This window comes from Martes martes, assembly GCF_963455335.1.
Source record: "Martes martes genome assembly, chromosome: 11".
Classification (NCBI taxonomy): Eukaryota; Metazoa; Chordata; class Mammalia; order Carnivora; family Mustelidae; genus Martes; species Martes martes.
The window spans coordinates 97,727,382-97,741,167 of record NC_137899.1 but is presented as its reverse complement, the minus strand read 5'-3'; the positions used below and the strand labels follow the sequence as shown (position 1 = coordinate 97,741,167).

The window sequence follows — 13,786 nt, the reverse complement described above, 5'->3', positions numbered from 1 at the left end:
CCTGAGCCGAAGGCAGAGGCTTTAACCCACTGAGCCACCCAGGTGCCCCTGTCCTTTATCTTTATGGATGAGCCACCTAAGTCACAGTGAGGTTATGTAACTTTTATGTGGTTCCCTGGCTTTTGAAAGACTGTATCATGCTATAGTCAGATCTCTGATCTATTACTCCAGCGTTTCAGCGTTCCTTTGGCCATATAGGATTGCCTATGAAAGGCAACCCTATTCTCACAACACTCTCCCTTGCTCACAAATAAAGTCCATGAAAATACCCTGACTTGAGTGTAGGAAATAAACAGAAACCAGTTAGAAGTTGATTTTTCACATTTTATATATTACAGAATACGGCCTAATAGGCATGTGTTGGTTACTTGTGTGTAAGTGTACACAAATAGAATATAATAGAATATTTAAAATATTGCATTATATTTTCCTGTATTATATTTAAATATTAAATATTTAAGTGAATATTTGTGATATATTCATAATATAATATATACTATAATAATTAAATATTAAATATTGTATTAGCAATGGGGCTAATAAGATTATAACAACACTTCTTTAGAGTATAAATAATGTGCTCGCTTTGGCAGCACATATAGAGTATAAATACTGAGTCCTTCGTACATCACAACCAGTATAAAACTTGTTAGCCTCTGAGACTGGCTTCCATTTTTTAGAGAATATTAGGCATGTTAAAAAATAAATGACTTGCCCTAGACCATGTATGCCCTCCCTCTTGGTACCCTCTGAAACTCATGGTTCATTCTCACTAATATCTCCTGTATATGTACAGTGTCTTTATGTCTAACTCCAGCCATAAACTGGGATTTTTCATAAGGACAGCAATTCTTTGCAGTCATAGTGGTGCTGTTGTTTTGTTTTATTTGTTTTGTTTCTCCCACTACTTTTTCTGGAATGGGCTTTGGAAGTTAGAGGTAGGTGTCTTCACTGCTTTTTGCCGTTTTTAGATTTGTGCTGTCCAAAACTAGCCATTTGTCACTTGAATTTTAAAATGTAGCTGATTCAAATCGAGAAGTGCTATTAGTGTAAAGAACATTGATGATTTTGGAGACCAAGTGTGAAAAAAATGTTAAATATCTCTTTATTTTTACCAGCTTTATTGAGATAAAACTGATACATAACTTTGTATAAATTTAAGGCATTCAACATGATGATTTGATACACAAATATATTGCAAAATGATTACCATAGTAGAGCTAGCAAACACCTCCATCACCTCACATAGTTACCTTTTGTTTTGTTTTGATTTTTTGGGATGGTGAGAACATTTAAGATTCACTGTCTTAACAGCTTTTAAGTGTTTAATACAGTATTGGTAACTTTGGTCACCATGCTGTACAGTAGATCCCAAGACTTACTCATCTGATAACTGGATGTTTGTACCCTGTGACCAGCATCTTTCTTTTCCCCACCACCAGCCTCTGGCAACCATCATTCTACTCTCTGTTTCTGAAAGTTTGGCTTTTTTTAGATTACACATATGAAAGAGATTATACAGTATTTGTCTTTCTTTGTCTGACTTACTTCATTTAGCATAATGCTTCCATGGTCCATCTGTGTAGTTCTTACTGTAGGTTTTCCTTTTTTCTTGTGGCTGAATAATACTCCGTTTTGTGTGTGTGTGTGTGTGTGTGTGTGTGTGTGTGTGTGAGAGAGAGAGAGAGAGAGAGAGATCTTCATTCATCTATTGAGAGATACTTAGTTGTTTCTTGATCTTGGCTGTTGTGAATAATGTTGCACTGAATGTGGAACTGCAGATACCCCCTTCAAGATCCTGATTTCATTCCTTTTGGATATAGAACCTGAACTAGTTTACATTTCTCTGATGATTAGTGATGTTTGGCATCTTTTCATATACCTGTTGGCCGTTTGTGCATCTTGTTTACAAAGTGCCTAGTAAGCTCCTCTGCTCTTTTTTTAATCAGGTTGATGGGTTTTTGCTTTTGAATTATATGAGTTCCTTATACATTTTGGATATTAATTTCTCAGATAGATGATTTGCAAATGTTTTCTTCTGTAAGAAAAACTGTCTTTTCCTCCTGTTGATTGTTTATTTTGCTGTGTAGAAGCTTTTTAGTTTGATGCAGTCCAGTCCCACTTTTTAATTTTTGCTTTTGTTCCGTGTGCTTTTAGTGTCATCTCTAAAAAAGGGTTGAGGGGCGCCTGGGTGGCTCAGTGGGTTAAGCCTCTGTCTTCAGCTCAGGTCATGATCTCAGGGTCCTGGGATCAAGCCCCGCATTGGGCTCTCTGCTCAGCAGGGAGCCTGCTTCCCCCTCTCTCTCTGCCTGCCTCTCTGCCGTCTTGTGATCTCTGTCTGTCAAATAAATAAATAAAATCTTTAAAAAAATAAAAAGAAAAAAGAAAAAAGGGTTGATAAGACCAATGTCAAGGGTCTTTTTCCCTACATTTTCTTCTAGGGGTCTTATAGTTCCTTTGTTTGTTTTTTAAAAGAATTTTTTTTTTTTTTTTTGGACTCACAGAGATCACAAGTAGGCAGAGAGGCAGGCAGAGAGAGAGGAAGGGAAGCAGGCTCCCCGCTGAGCAGAGAGCCAGATGTGGGGCTCGATCCTAGGACCCTGGGATCATGACCTAAGCCTGGAGCCGAAGGCAGAGGCTTTAACCCAATGAGCCACCCAGGTGCCCCTGTTTGTTTTTTTTTAATGAATTTTATTTATTTATTTAATTCGCAGAGAGAGCGAGCGAGAGAGGGAACACAAGCAGCGGGGAGAGGCAGAGGGAGAAGCAGGCTCCCCTCTGAGCAGGGAGCCTGATACAGGGCTCCATCCCAGAACCCTGGGATCATGACCTGAACTGAAGGCAGATGCCACCCAGGTGCCTCGGGGTTTTATAGTTTCAAACCTTTTTTTTTTTTAATAGTTTCAAATCTTATGTTTAAGTCTTCAGTTTATTTTGAGTTAATTTTTGTGAGTGGTGTAAGGGTCCAGTTTTATTCTTCTGCCTGTGATTGTCCAGTTTTCCTAACATATCAATATTTTTAACACAGATAACATCTTAAAATATATTTTAGATATAATGCATTAAAATATATTTTAAAATTAATTTTCCCTGTTTTAAAAAACTTGTAAAATGTAGCTATGTAGCTCTTGAGCATTTAAAATTGCCTATATGTATCTCCTTACATTTACATTAGACAGTGATGTTTTATTCTGATCTTCTTTTGCCCCCAAAACTCTAGTTCTCAACCTCGTGACAACTTGATCACTCATTGCTGTAGTCCTCATCGTGACAGTCCTGGTCATTTTCCGTCCTGTCTTGATCAAGTACACATCTAGATCACCAATACTTTTCAACAGTACTGTCTTGATTCTTGATAAATTCTGTATATACTGAAATGAGCCTTCCACTACACAGACCTCTTGTTTCCTTAAACTTATCCCCTCTGGTTACCTTAATTACTTTTTTAACTACATTACTCAGTTCTGTAAACACACCTAGACCTTGTTGATAGCAAGTTTTATAAGCCCTCAGTAACCTCTGTTTTATCCATTTGATTCACTTTTTTGTGCCCTGACTCTAGCAGTTCTTCAGGTCAACCAGTATTCTGATGCATTGACCGTGCTCATTTACTCTCCTCCAATCCCTGTTCCATTCTTTCATTTATTCAAAAAAATACTTTTTTAAAATTTATATATTTATTTGTTTGTTTGTTTGACAGAGATCAAAAGCAGGCAGAGAGGTAGGCAGAGAGAGAGGAAGGGAAGCAGGCTCCCGCTGAGCAAGAGCCCGATGCAGGGCTGGATCCCAGGACCCTAGAATCCTGACCTGAGCCGAAGGCAGAGGCTTCAACCCACTGAGCCACCCAGGCGCCCCAGTGGCTTCTACCCCTGGTGATTTTGGTGGCTTGAGCCATGGTTGTCATGAGGTTGTGGGTATTGAGAAGTGGAGAAATTCTGGAACATACTGGTTTTGGAAATACATGGACCATGTCTTCCTCTGCTCAGAATGGCTCCCCACTTAATGCCAATAAAAGTCAGACTTTACAGTGGCTTAACAAGTCTCTACGAATCTAATACTTACATTTTACTCTGATATTTTCTACTAATTTCTCATTTAATTTTAGCAGATTGCTTCCTGATACTCTGAAAATGCCTGGGGCTCTGTCACTGCTTCAGGGCCTTAACATACTCTGCTGTCTGAAGAATCCTGCCCCAGGTATCCATGAACGTGGCCACCTCCCTCATCTCTTCTGGGTCTTTGTGCAACCTAGTCTGCTCTAGCTCCTAAAAGTGGAAGCACATTCCCTCTTCTCTCCTGCTCTGTTATTCTCCGGATTTTAGCACTTACCAGCATTTCCCCTCCCAACTAATAGGCTTATTTGTATGTCTATCAGTTGTGTATTATCCTTCACTTGAATGTCAGTGCCATGAAGGCAGAGGTTTTTGTCTTCTTTACTGATATATCATTGTTTAGAATAGCACCTAACACAAGGTAAATGATCAATAAATATTACCAGAAGTAACATATGAAATAAGTTACTCTTTTCAAAAGCTATTTGACCCAGACTATTTGAACCTTTGCTAAGTAGGGAAGTGTTCTTTTGTAGGAATGAGATGGTGTTAACTCAGCCTAACAGATAGCTTCTTGCCTCTCTGGTTATTTATTCAAATTTTCCTGAGTTTTTATATGCTTAAGGGAAGCTCAGGAAATATTGTTGTCTGCTCTGTTGCGAACTCTGGGGCGAGCCTCTGGGATACATGGGCCTCTTCCAGAAGGAGAGATACTAAAGTATATCAAAAGTTTTAACAATGTGTGCCTGGGTGTATTGTAAAGAATAATTATGTTACTTAAATTGGGAATTTTGTCTGATGCAGACACAGACATCTGAAATTTAAGGCCTTGATATACTGAGAGGTCCTAGAAAGGAAGGCATGGTGTGCCAGGCTGAGGGCTGCATGAGGGGAACACCCAGCAAGCAGACTCAAACTTGGGGGGAGCTGGAAGCTAGAGCGAGGCCCCATGGGAAGTGCTTTACTGGGGGTCGGCGTGGGTAGACAACCAAAGGCTTGCGAGGATTTCATTGGTCTGTTTGAATGTCACTAGGTCATAGTCGGGAGGGCAAGAAGGGGAGACTTGTGGCAGGGACCAGCCTTATCACCTGTGAACCTGTTTGCCTGGGCCAGGTGCTCACAGCCTGTCTGAAGATGTTGAAGCCTCGGGAAGTACAAAGTTTTAAAAATACAAAATACGCCGGGTGATATTAGAAATGAATGCACAAGGCTTTGGATCCACACAGAAGAGTCACCCTGGCAGTCTACAAATGGTCTGTTTCGGATTGAACGCTGTCCCAGTGGCATTGTAGTCCTAAACCCATAAATCTAGCCTTGTAAAGCCTACGTAAATGTGCAGGGGTGGTGTCTGTCTTTCGTTGCTCTCTGAATATCCAGATGTCCTACTTAGAGCTAGCGCCAGAGACTGCAGAAACCTCCCAGGCTGACCCTCCCCCCCACCCTGCCTGCAGCCCCCATTGATCCTCTAATGTTTTTAATCAGTCTTGCTAAATACTTCCTGTAGGGAGAATGAGTCGTGATGAGAAGTAATCTTGCGGCTTCTCTATTCTGAAAAATTCAATCACTGATCTACAGATACTGCTTATTCATCATGATACCCCAGTGCAGAAGAGGGGGATTAAATTTCATTCTTAAAGGTTATGGGATCCCTCAAGGCTTAGAGTATAGTAATGAAAAATTGAGAACCTAAAAAAGGGATTCCAGAATCTGCATAGTGAATAAACTCTCACTAGACCTTGCTTCTGATGTGAATTTAGGATTATGTGCATAAGAATATGCCATTTGCTTTTTACTAGAGCCTTAGTAATTTTGCTATATTTCATATATAACGTCTTTGAATTTTTTTTTTCTTCAGTTTAAAGCAAATTCTCTTCAGTTTTTCTGAGGTGGTATATAATTTCTGGGCCTATTCCCCACTGGTCTGGAGTAGCCTTACTAATAAGTCCTCTTAGTTAAGATTAGAAGCCATTTCCCCCCAACAGAAGCCATCTCCCTGGCAGGCCTACGCCTAATTGCTTACAAGTTACCCTCTTGCTCTGAAGATTAAGAGATGTCCCTGTCTCTGTCTATGTATTCAGAGTAATACGTGCTTCCTAGGTTGCGTACTCTTCCTGGACGCCAAGTCTAATGTTTTGAGTTCTTGAAAGATCTCCAAAACCAGTATTGTGTGTGGATCTTAAGATACTCTAGCTTTGACATGAAGTATCTTATCCAAAGTAAAAATTCCCATTCTCCCTATATTCTGATAGAGTCAGAAAACTCATTTCAAATGTCTTGGTTCTTCTGTATAACTTACCTTTTGTGTTTTTAAGGAACCCCATTCTGATTTACGTATTCCCACAATATAGCAATTAAGCTATTTCTTCCTTAAGTGATGTGTCATTTCTTACAGTGTCTTCGCTTACTCTTTCATGAAACACTTGACTGTCTTTGATGTGTTAGGCACGATTAACAATGGGACCAGAGAAACACAGCCTTTGGCTTCATGGACTTCATACCACTTACTCTTCTTCTAGGAACTGTACAGGTCATATGGGTGCTTGGTTAACGTTATTCTTTTAAAATCTTGGCATCTTTATGGACAAAATCTTATTTAAGCTCTTTTTCATGAACTATTTTAAAAACCTAACAACCACATACTCCCTACTTTTTTTTTTTAAGATTTTATTTATTTATTTGATAGAGATTACAAGTAGGCAGAGAGGCAGGCAGAGAGAGAGGAGGAAGCAGGCTTCCCGCTGCACAGAGAGCCCAATGTGGGGCTCAATCCCAGGACCCTGGGATCATGACCTGAGCTGAAGGCAGAGGCCCAACCCACTGAGCCACCCAGGCACCCCCATACTCCCTACTTTTAAACAATTTCTTTTTTATTCCAGATGGAATGATTATTATTACAGTCCATTTTTATTATTTTTAAGGTTTTCTTGTACTACTTTAAATGCTTCAGTCCTTCCTCTTCCATGATGACTATATCCACTTTGACTCTGTTGATACATTTTGAGATTAGGGTGAGTATAGAAGAAGGTGTGTAGGGTCATGGGAGGAGGCAGTGCCTTCTGTTCTCTTCTCAAGCCCACTGTAGGCTCCTTTATTCAGGAGAAGGTTCCTCCGCTCTGTTTCACTTCCCCACAACCCATCTTTACCCTTTGTCTTATATAGAAGGAAAGCAGCAAAGTAATATTATATATTAAAATCCTGGAAATACATTTTCAGCAACAGGGGAACATTTAAATGAATTATACTTTAGTTATAGGAAATGCTATCTTGAAAGTGTTAAGTGGTGGAAAAATAACATATCAAACTATAGGTAATAATAACAAAAATGTTAAAAACATGTAACTGTAATAATACCAAAAATAATATGGTGATAGAATAAGAGCTAATGTTTTTATTATTTTTTAAATTTTTATTTAAATTCAATTTAGTTAACATATACTTTACTGTTAGTTTCAGGGGCAGAATTTAATGACTTATCAGTTGCATATAACACCTAGTACTCACCACATCCTCTGCCCTCCTTAATGCTCATCACCCAGTTACCCCATCCCCACACCCATCTCCCCTCTAGCAATCCTCATCTGTTTTAAAAAAGGGAAAATAATATAAAGCTGTGTTGGCATAAAAATATCTGGAACTCTCAGTTCTCTGTTGTTAAGAGTCTCTTATGGTTTGCTCCCCTCTCTGTTTTTATCTTAATTTATTTTTCCTTCACTTCCCCTATGTTCATCTGTTTTGTTTCTTAAATTCCACATATGAGTGAAATCATATGGTATCTTTCTCTGACTTACTTTGCTTAGCCTGATACCCTCTAGTTCCATCCACATCATTGCAAATGGCAAGAGAGTAATAGCTAATAAGTTTTAAAGAATCACTATGTCATGGACATGTTCTAAATTCTTTATACTGAACTCCTTTGATTTCCTCATTTAAATCCCACAACAGGGACGCCTGGGTGGCTCAGTTGGTTAAGCGGCTGCCTTCGGCTCAGGTCATGATCCCAGCGTCCTGGGATCGAGTCCCACATCGGGCTCCTTGCTCGGCAGGGAGCCTGCTTCTCCCTCTGCCTCTGCCTGCCACTCTGTCTCCCTGTGCTCGCTCGCTCGCTCTCTAACAAATAAATAAATTTAAATAAATAAATAAATAAATCCCACAACAAACATATCAGTTGGCAAATATTATCCAATATTTGCACATGAACATAAAAATGAAGCCCTGAAAGTTTAGGCAATATTGCTAGGATCAATAAAAAGATGGTATATGTTCTCAGGATACTTGAATTCTAGTGGGGCGATGAACCTTTGTATTTATAAGAAGAGCCCATGGGTATGCTATGGGGTAGATGGGAGAGGCACCAGCTGCGAAGTCAGGGAAGATCCAAATGGAAGGAACACATAAACAGACTTGTAAAGGAAGAGTTGACTAGTTTTCCAGGTCAACAGGCAGATGGGAAAAACAAAATTTGTACTTGAAAGAGATGGTCTCAAATTGTGACTGCTTCTCACCAATTATGCAGCTTTAAACAAGTAACTTCAATCCTTCATCTGAACAAAAGAAATGATATCTGCCATTTCTCTATGGCTTATCATAGAAAATATAGTATTGGAAGCTCTTTTTCATTGTTAGATGCTTTTTAATTATTGAAAATACTTTAAATGTGTGACTTTCAGTTTTGCTTTTCCTTGCTTAGGTAGATGTAATCGTGACCTTGGGAGGTCTTGGTGGGCGTTTTGACCAGATTATGGCATCTGTGAGCACCCTGTTCCAAGCTACTTGCATCACTCCTCTGCCAATTATAATAATCCAAGAGGAATCTCTCATCTACCTGCTTCAACCAGTAAGTGAAGAGTAAATATAATGTCAGCACTTTGCCTCCACAGAACTTTTAACATTCAAGTAGACTTGCAGAAAACACGAGCCTACTGTGTGTCTTTGAAGTTGACACATGAGTGAAGTTGATCCTGTTGGCCTACTTGTGTTTACCCTGTTCCGCTGCCTCACAGCATGGAGCAGCAAACATGTACAGAAGAAGCCTCCAAGTTTGCATTTTATTATGCCCAGGAAAAAAAAAAAATCTTGTAACTTTTAATTAAATTGACTAAGAATTAAATTTAACACTTTTGCATTTTGAGCAGCTGAATGTGAATGCCACTTGAGAAAAATCTCAACAGAGGAAACACAAAGCTTGGCAAATATTTCAAATGGAATTCTCGTATATTTTCAGTGTTGTCGTTATAATTGGAAACTGGATTTGATTTTGTTAAGCACTAAAAAGAAAATCTTTAGCTTTTACTCTTCATAGGTTGCCTGCTTATTAATTTCACTGCCTCAGAATAAATTTCTAATGATCATGTCATTCACTTCCCATGATGAATATCGAGGAGATTTTCTATCAACATAGTGCTTAGAACAGAATTCTTACTGAGTAAGTTTTATAAGGTTGATCAGTGAGTTCATCTAGAAAAATAGTCATCTGGTAACATTTTTAGAAGATAGTGGACAGTTGTTCTTCTTTTTCGCCTCTCATTGTAACGTACTGCTTCCAGCATTGCTTCCACCCCATCTGCTCTCTACCATCTGTGGCATGTCATTACCTAAAAATTGTTGTTCGGTTAATATAGTGGATACAATGCATGCTCCCTGTTGTTCATCCGGCTTTGCATTTTTTTTTCCTTGCTCTTCACATTGCCTAGCTTTCTGGAACACTTCCTATGAGATGTGAAAAGAGAGCTGAAGAATTCAGTTTTCAGACTCCATACTGTCCATTTATTTAGTCAACAAACAGTTATGGAGTGCCTGCTATTCATTGCACTGCTAGGCAGTTGAGGGCTAAGAAAACTAGTAACATGATTTTTGCTCTCTAACACATGTCCGGTGAAGAAGTCATGTATAAAAACATAAACATAAAGCACCGTTAAAAAATTGGTACATAAATGAGATGAAAGATTATATGATTGGTCATAAGTGTGGTAAGGAAAGCCCACTCAGGCAATCACATTTTATTCACTCAATTAATTCAACAAATATTTATCCTGCTATATGCCAGGCACTTACTTACCCAGGGATATGGCAGCCAATTAAAGAGACAAAATGCCTGGTTTTCATTCTCTTGAGGCTACATTGGAACAGGATCTTCTAGAATAAGTGGATGTTTGCTGTGGGAGATGGTGAGGAAGCCATGCAAGGCAGAAGGAGCCACTAAAGAAAGATAGAGGCACAGGGCATGTTGTAGGATCTGCAGTATGGAAAATACTAGAAGATACAACTAGAAAACTACTTAGCTCATGAAGAGCCTTGAGTTCTGCACAGTAGAGTGTGGACGTTTTTGCTGTAGGGAATGGGAAGTCATTAAAATATTTCACTTAGTCGTATGACATGAGCAGATATGCTTCTTAGATTTCTCATTATGTGTTTGTTAAATACCTATTAATCTTCTAACAATTTCTGAAGTGTGAAACTTTCTACCGTGATAAATCATTGAGCTTCATTATATCGAATTGATGGTATGATTGCTAAAGTAGTCACCTGTAACTTGGCTGTAGGTAGATATTCTAGGGAACAGATAACCAGTTAGTTGAAGCTACAGTACAATAATTCTTAAAAAGTAAAAAAATGGAAGATTAACTGATAGAAAAAGCCACATCTGAAAAATGACTTTTGCCCTTAAGAACTGGGCAGTGCATTTGGTGTTCTGTACCATCGTGGTAATGTGGACCATGGTGGACTTCCTAAGATCCATTCAGCTTGGGATTCCCTGGATTTCCTCCAATGACAGGTTGCTGTCTGTCGTCTGTTGAAAACCCAGCCATTAGCTTTTCAGAGACTGTCTTGGCACTAGTCTTCTGCCTTCCTTGGCAACTCTAGTTAATTGTAGTTAAGATCCTGCAGTTGTGTCATGTGTATCTGCAAACTTCTCTTTCATGTCGTCTGCGCTTTAACCTCCCTGGGCTGCATTCTGAAGCTCATCCCCGGCGCGCCCGCCGCTCTTCTGCTTCAGCTGGGTCTGTTTGCTGCTAAAAGCATCCGCAGAGCTTTAAACTCCTGCTGTGATTCTTCTTTCTTTTTTTTTTTTTAAGATTTTTTTTCTTAAATTTATTTGACAGATCACAAGTAGGCAGAGAGGCAGGCAGAGAGAGAAGGGGAGACAGGCCTCCCCGCTGAGCAGAGACTCCAACGTGGGGCTCAGTCCCATGACTCTGAGATCACGACGTGAGCTGAAGGCAGAGGCTTAACCCACTGAGCCACCCAGGCGCCCCTTGATTCTTCTTTCTTATATGCTTGTCCTGTACTCACTTTTTTAAGACCTTTTTTTTTTTTAAGATTTTATTTATTTATTTGACAGAGATCACGAGTAGGCAGAGAGGCAGGCAGAGAGAGAGGGGGAAGCAGGCTCCCCACTGAGCAGAGAGCCCGATGTGGGTCTCGATCCCAGAACCCTGAGATCATGACCTGAGCCGAAGGCAGAGGCTTAAAGCCACTGAGCCACCCAGGTGCCCCTCAAGACCTTTCTTTAAAACATAATTGTCATACTTACTTTATGGTCTAGAATAATTCTGATACCTGTGGTCTTTATAAATCCACTATCTTTTGTATTCACTTTCACTTTTATATTTTGTAACCTCGATTCCTTCTGTGTGTGATGATTTTTGGCCACGACCTTATATTCCTGGGAGCTTCTCCTATGGGCATTATTTGAAGTGTGAGTTAAAAGTAAGTCCAAGGAGAATTTAGAGTAGACTCTCAGCCCAGTTATTTGTAGGCATTAACAACTTAGGACATCTGTGGAGACTTTCTGACCATCTAGGTGTTGTGAGTTTTGAAGTAGGCAGTTCTGCTAAGAGTGTGACTTCTGGTTACAGGTGCTCGGGGCACACTTGCTCCCTCTTCTCAGCTGCAGAGTGCCAGGGCTTGGTCAGGAAGTTTTCCTAGTGGTCCGGCGGGAGTGTTACTTGTACTCATCTCCCACTGGAAGTCTCTGCTTTATATGGTGCAGTCTCCTTTTGCGCTCCCACCCTGGGCAGGCCTTTGGCCTTGTCTCCTGATGACCTTCCCTACTTCAATGCCTTGGAAACCAAAGCTCAAGTTCATCTGCTTCGGTGAACACCAAATATTTCAAAGATGAATGTTAGATTTGGTTTTCTTTTTCAGTCCAACCATAGTTTTTGGCTTCTGAGTACCCTTAAAAAAAACCAAAAACAGATGTTTGATGCCTTTTAAAAGATTTCTTTAATTTTTTTCCAGCACTCTTATTAAGTTGGTCAGGGTACTAATTTGTCATACTGCTTCTGTAAGTACAGTGTTAACCCCGCCTACGTTATGGGAGTAGTTAACCCTCAATCTCAGAGGCTTACCCAAGATTATCTGTGGAATATCTCAGTGAGTATCACAGCGGAATATCTGGTCTGGTTTGGGCGGCATCCTCCATCTTGTATCTAAGCCAACTGAAAGAAATTGTGGCATCTGTGAAAAAAGATAGCTAGAAAGTGGCACTGCATATTTTTAGAGGCCAGGGCCAGCTCTGTCCTCTGTCACCTTTGGTGGGGGACACAGTGACATTCCCCAGGCCACTGCAGGGCAGTCTAGGAAAATGAGGCCGTGGCCCAGGGAGAGGAACTACTGTGTGAACACAGAACATTGTCTCTCTCAAACTGCCAGAAACTGAAGTTTGGGAAGAAAGTCTGGAATCATGAATCTACATAATTTCTAGGAGAATACTTTTTTCCTCATTTATAAAATATATTAAACTTTAATTAATTGTTAAAACAGAATCCTCAGTTCTCCCAACAAAGTTTTCTATCATAGTCTACATTCTCCAAAACAATGCCTTCTGGTGTCTTTGTGTGATATTGTGCTTTTGTCTCATTGAAATAACTGGCGGGGGGGGGGGACCTGGGTGGCTCAGTGGGTTAAAGCCTCTGCCTTCAGCTCAGGTCATGATCTGAGGGTCCTGGGATCGAGCCCCACATCGGGCTCTCTGCTCAGCGGGGAGCCTGCTCCCCCCCCCCCCCCACCAGCCTCTCTACCTAGTTGTGATCTCTGTCTGTCGGATAAATAAACAAAATCTTAAAAAAAAAAAGAGAGAGAGAGAAAAGAAAAGAAATAACTGGGAAATTACCTGTCCTAAGAAAATAATTATTATATAATGTGGGACAAAAACTTCCTGCACAGTCATACCCTCTGTCATGTAGAGGAGTGACAGTATTTAGCATAGACTTCCACCTGTGGGACTAACGGTGCTGGCTTTGCTCCTCTTTGGCACTAGTTCTAGAGAAATCTTCCCAGATTGTGCTCTTCCTCTCTCTCTCCCTCTCTCCCCACCTCCACCCCCTCCCCACTCTAAAATAAGTAAAATCTTAAGGAAAAAAAAAAAATCTCCCGAGAGACACATACAAGGTCCCAGCTTTTCAACTGCTTTTAGTAAGAGAACACTAAGACAATTATTGGTATAAATGCAAAAGTCAAAATGAGTATGTTTGAGGATTTAGGATATGAACCAATCTTATATAGTGTGCCATATTTTTAAGCAGTTTTAATTATATACTTATGAACTGTGATTAACACCAAAAATTTATTGAAAGCTATACTAAAATTAGTGCATAGAACCATTTTGCATTCTAGAAATGGGACTCAGATCATTGAACTGAACTGACTTTGCCATGTGTGTTTTCATAGAACTATGTGTGATGTTATCCATGTGCTAGAGCATACATCTGTGTTAGGCAGTGTGTATGTTTTGG

General features: G+C 39.9%; 1 protein-coding gene across 6 annotated transcripts in view; it reads left to right on the top strand.

Moving 5' to 3' along the window:
* The window catches only part of TPK1 (thiamin pyrophosphokinase 1), a 347,265-nt gene that overhangs the window by 209,672 nt on the left and 123,807 nt on the right, over positions 1-13,786 (top strand). For all 6 annotated transcript variants that reach the window (XM_080818627.1, XM_080818623.1, XM_080818626.1 and 3 more), the window contains one exon: positions 8,740-8,886. In XM_080818627.1, the coding sequence (XP_080674753.1) occupies positions 8,740-8,886 (147 nt within the window). The remainder of the gene's footprint in view (positions 1-8,739; positions 8,887-13,786) is intronic.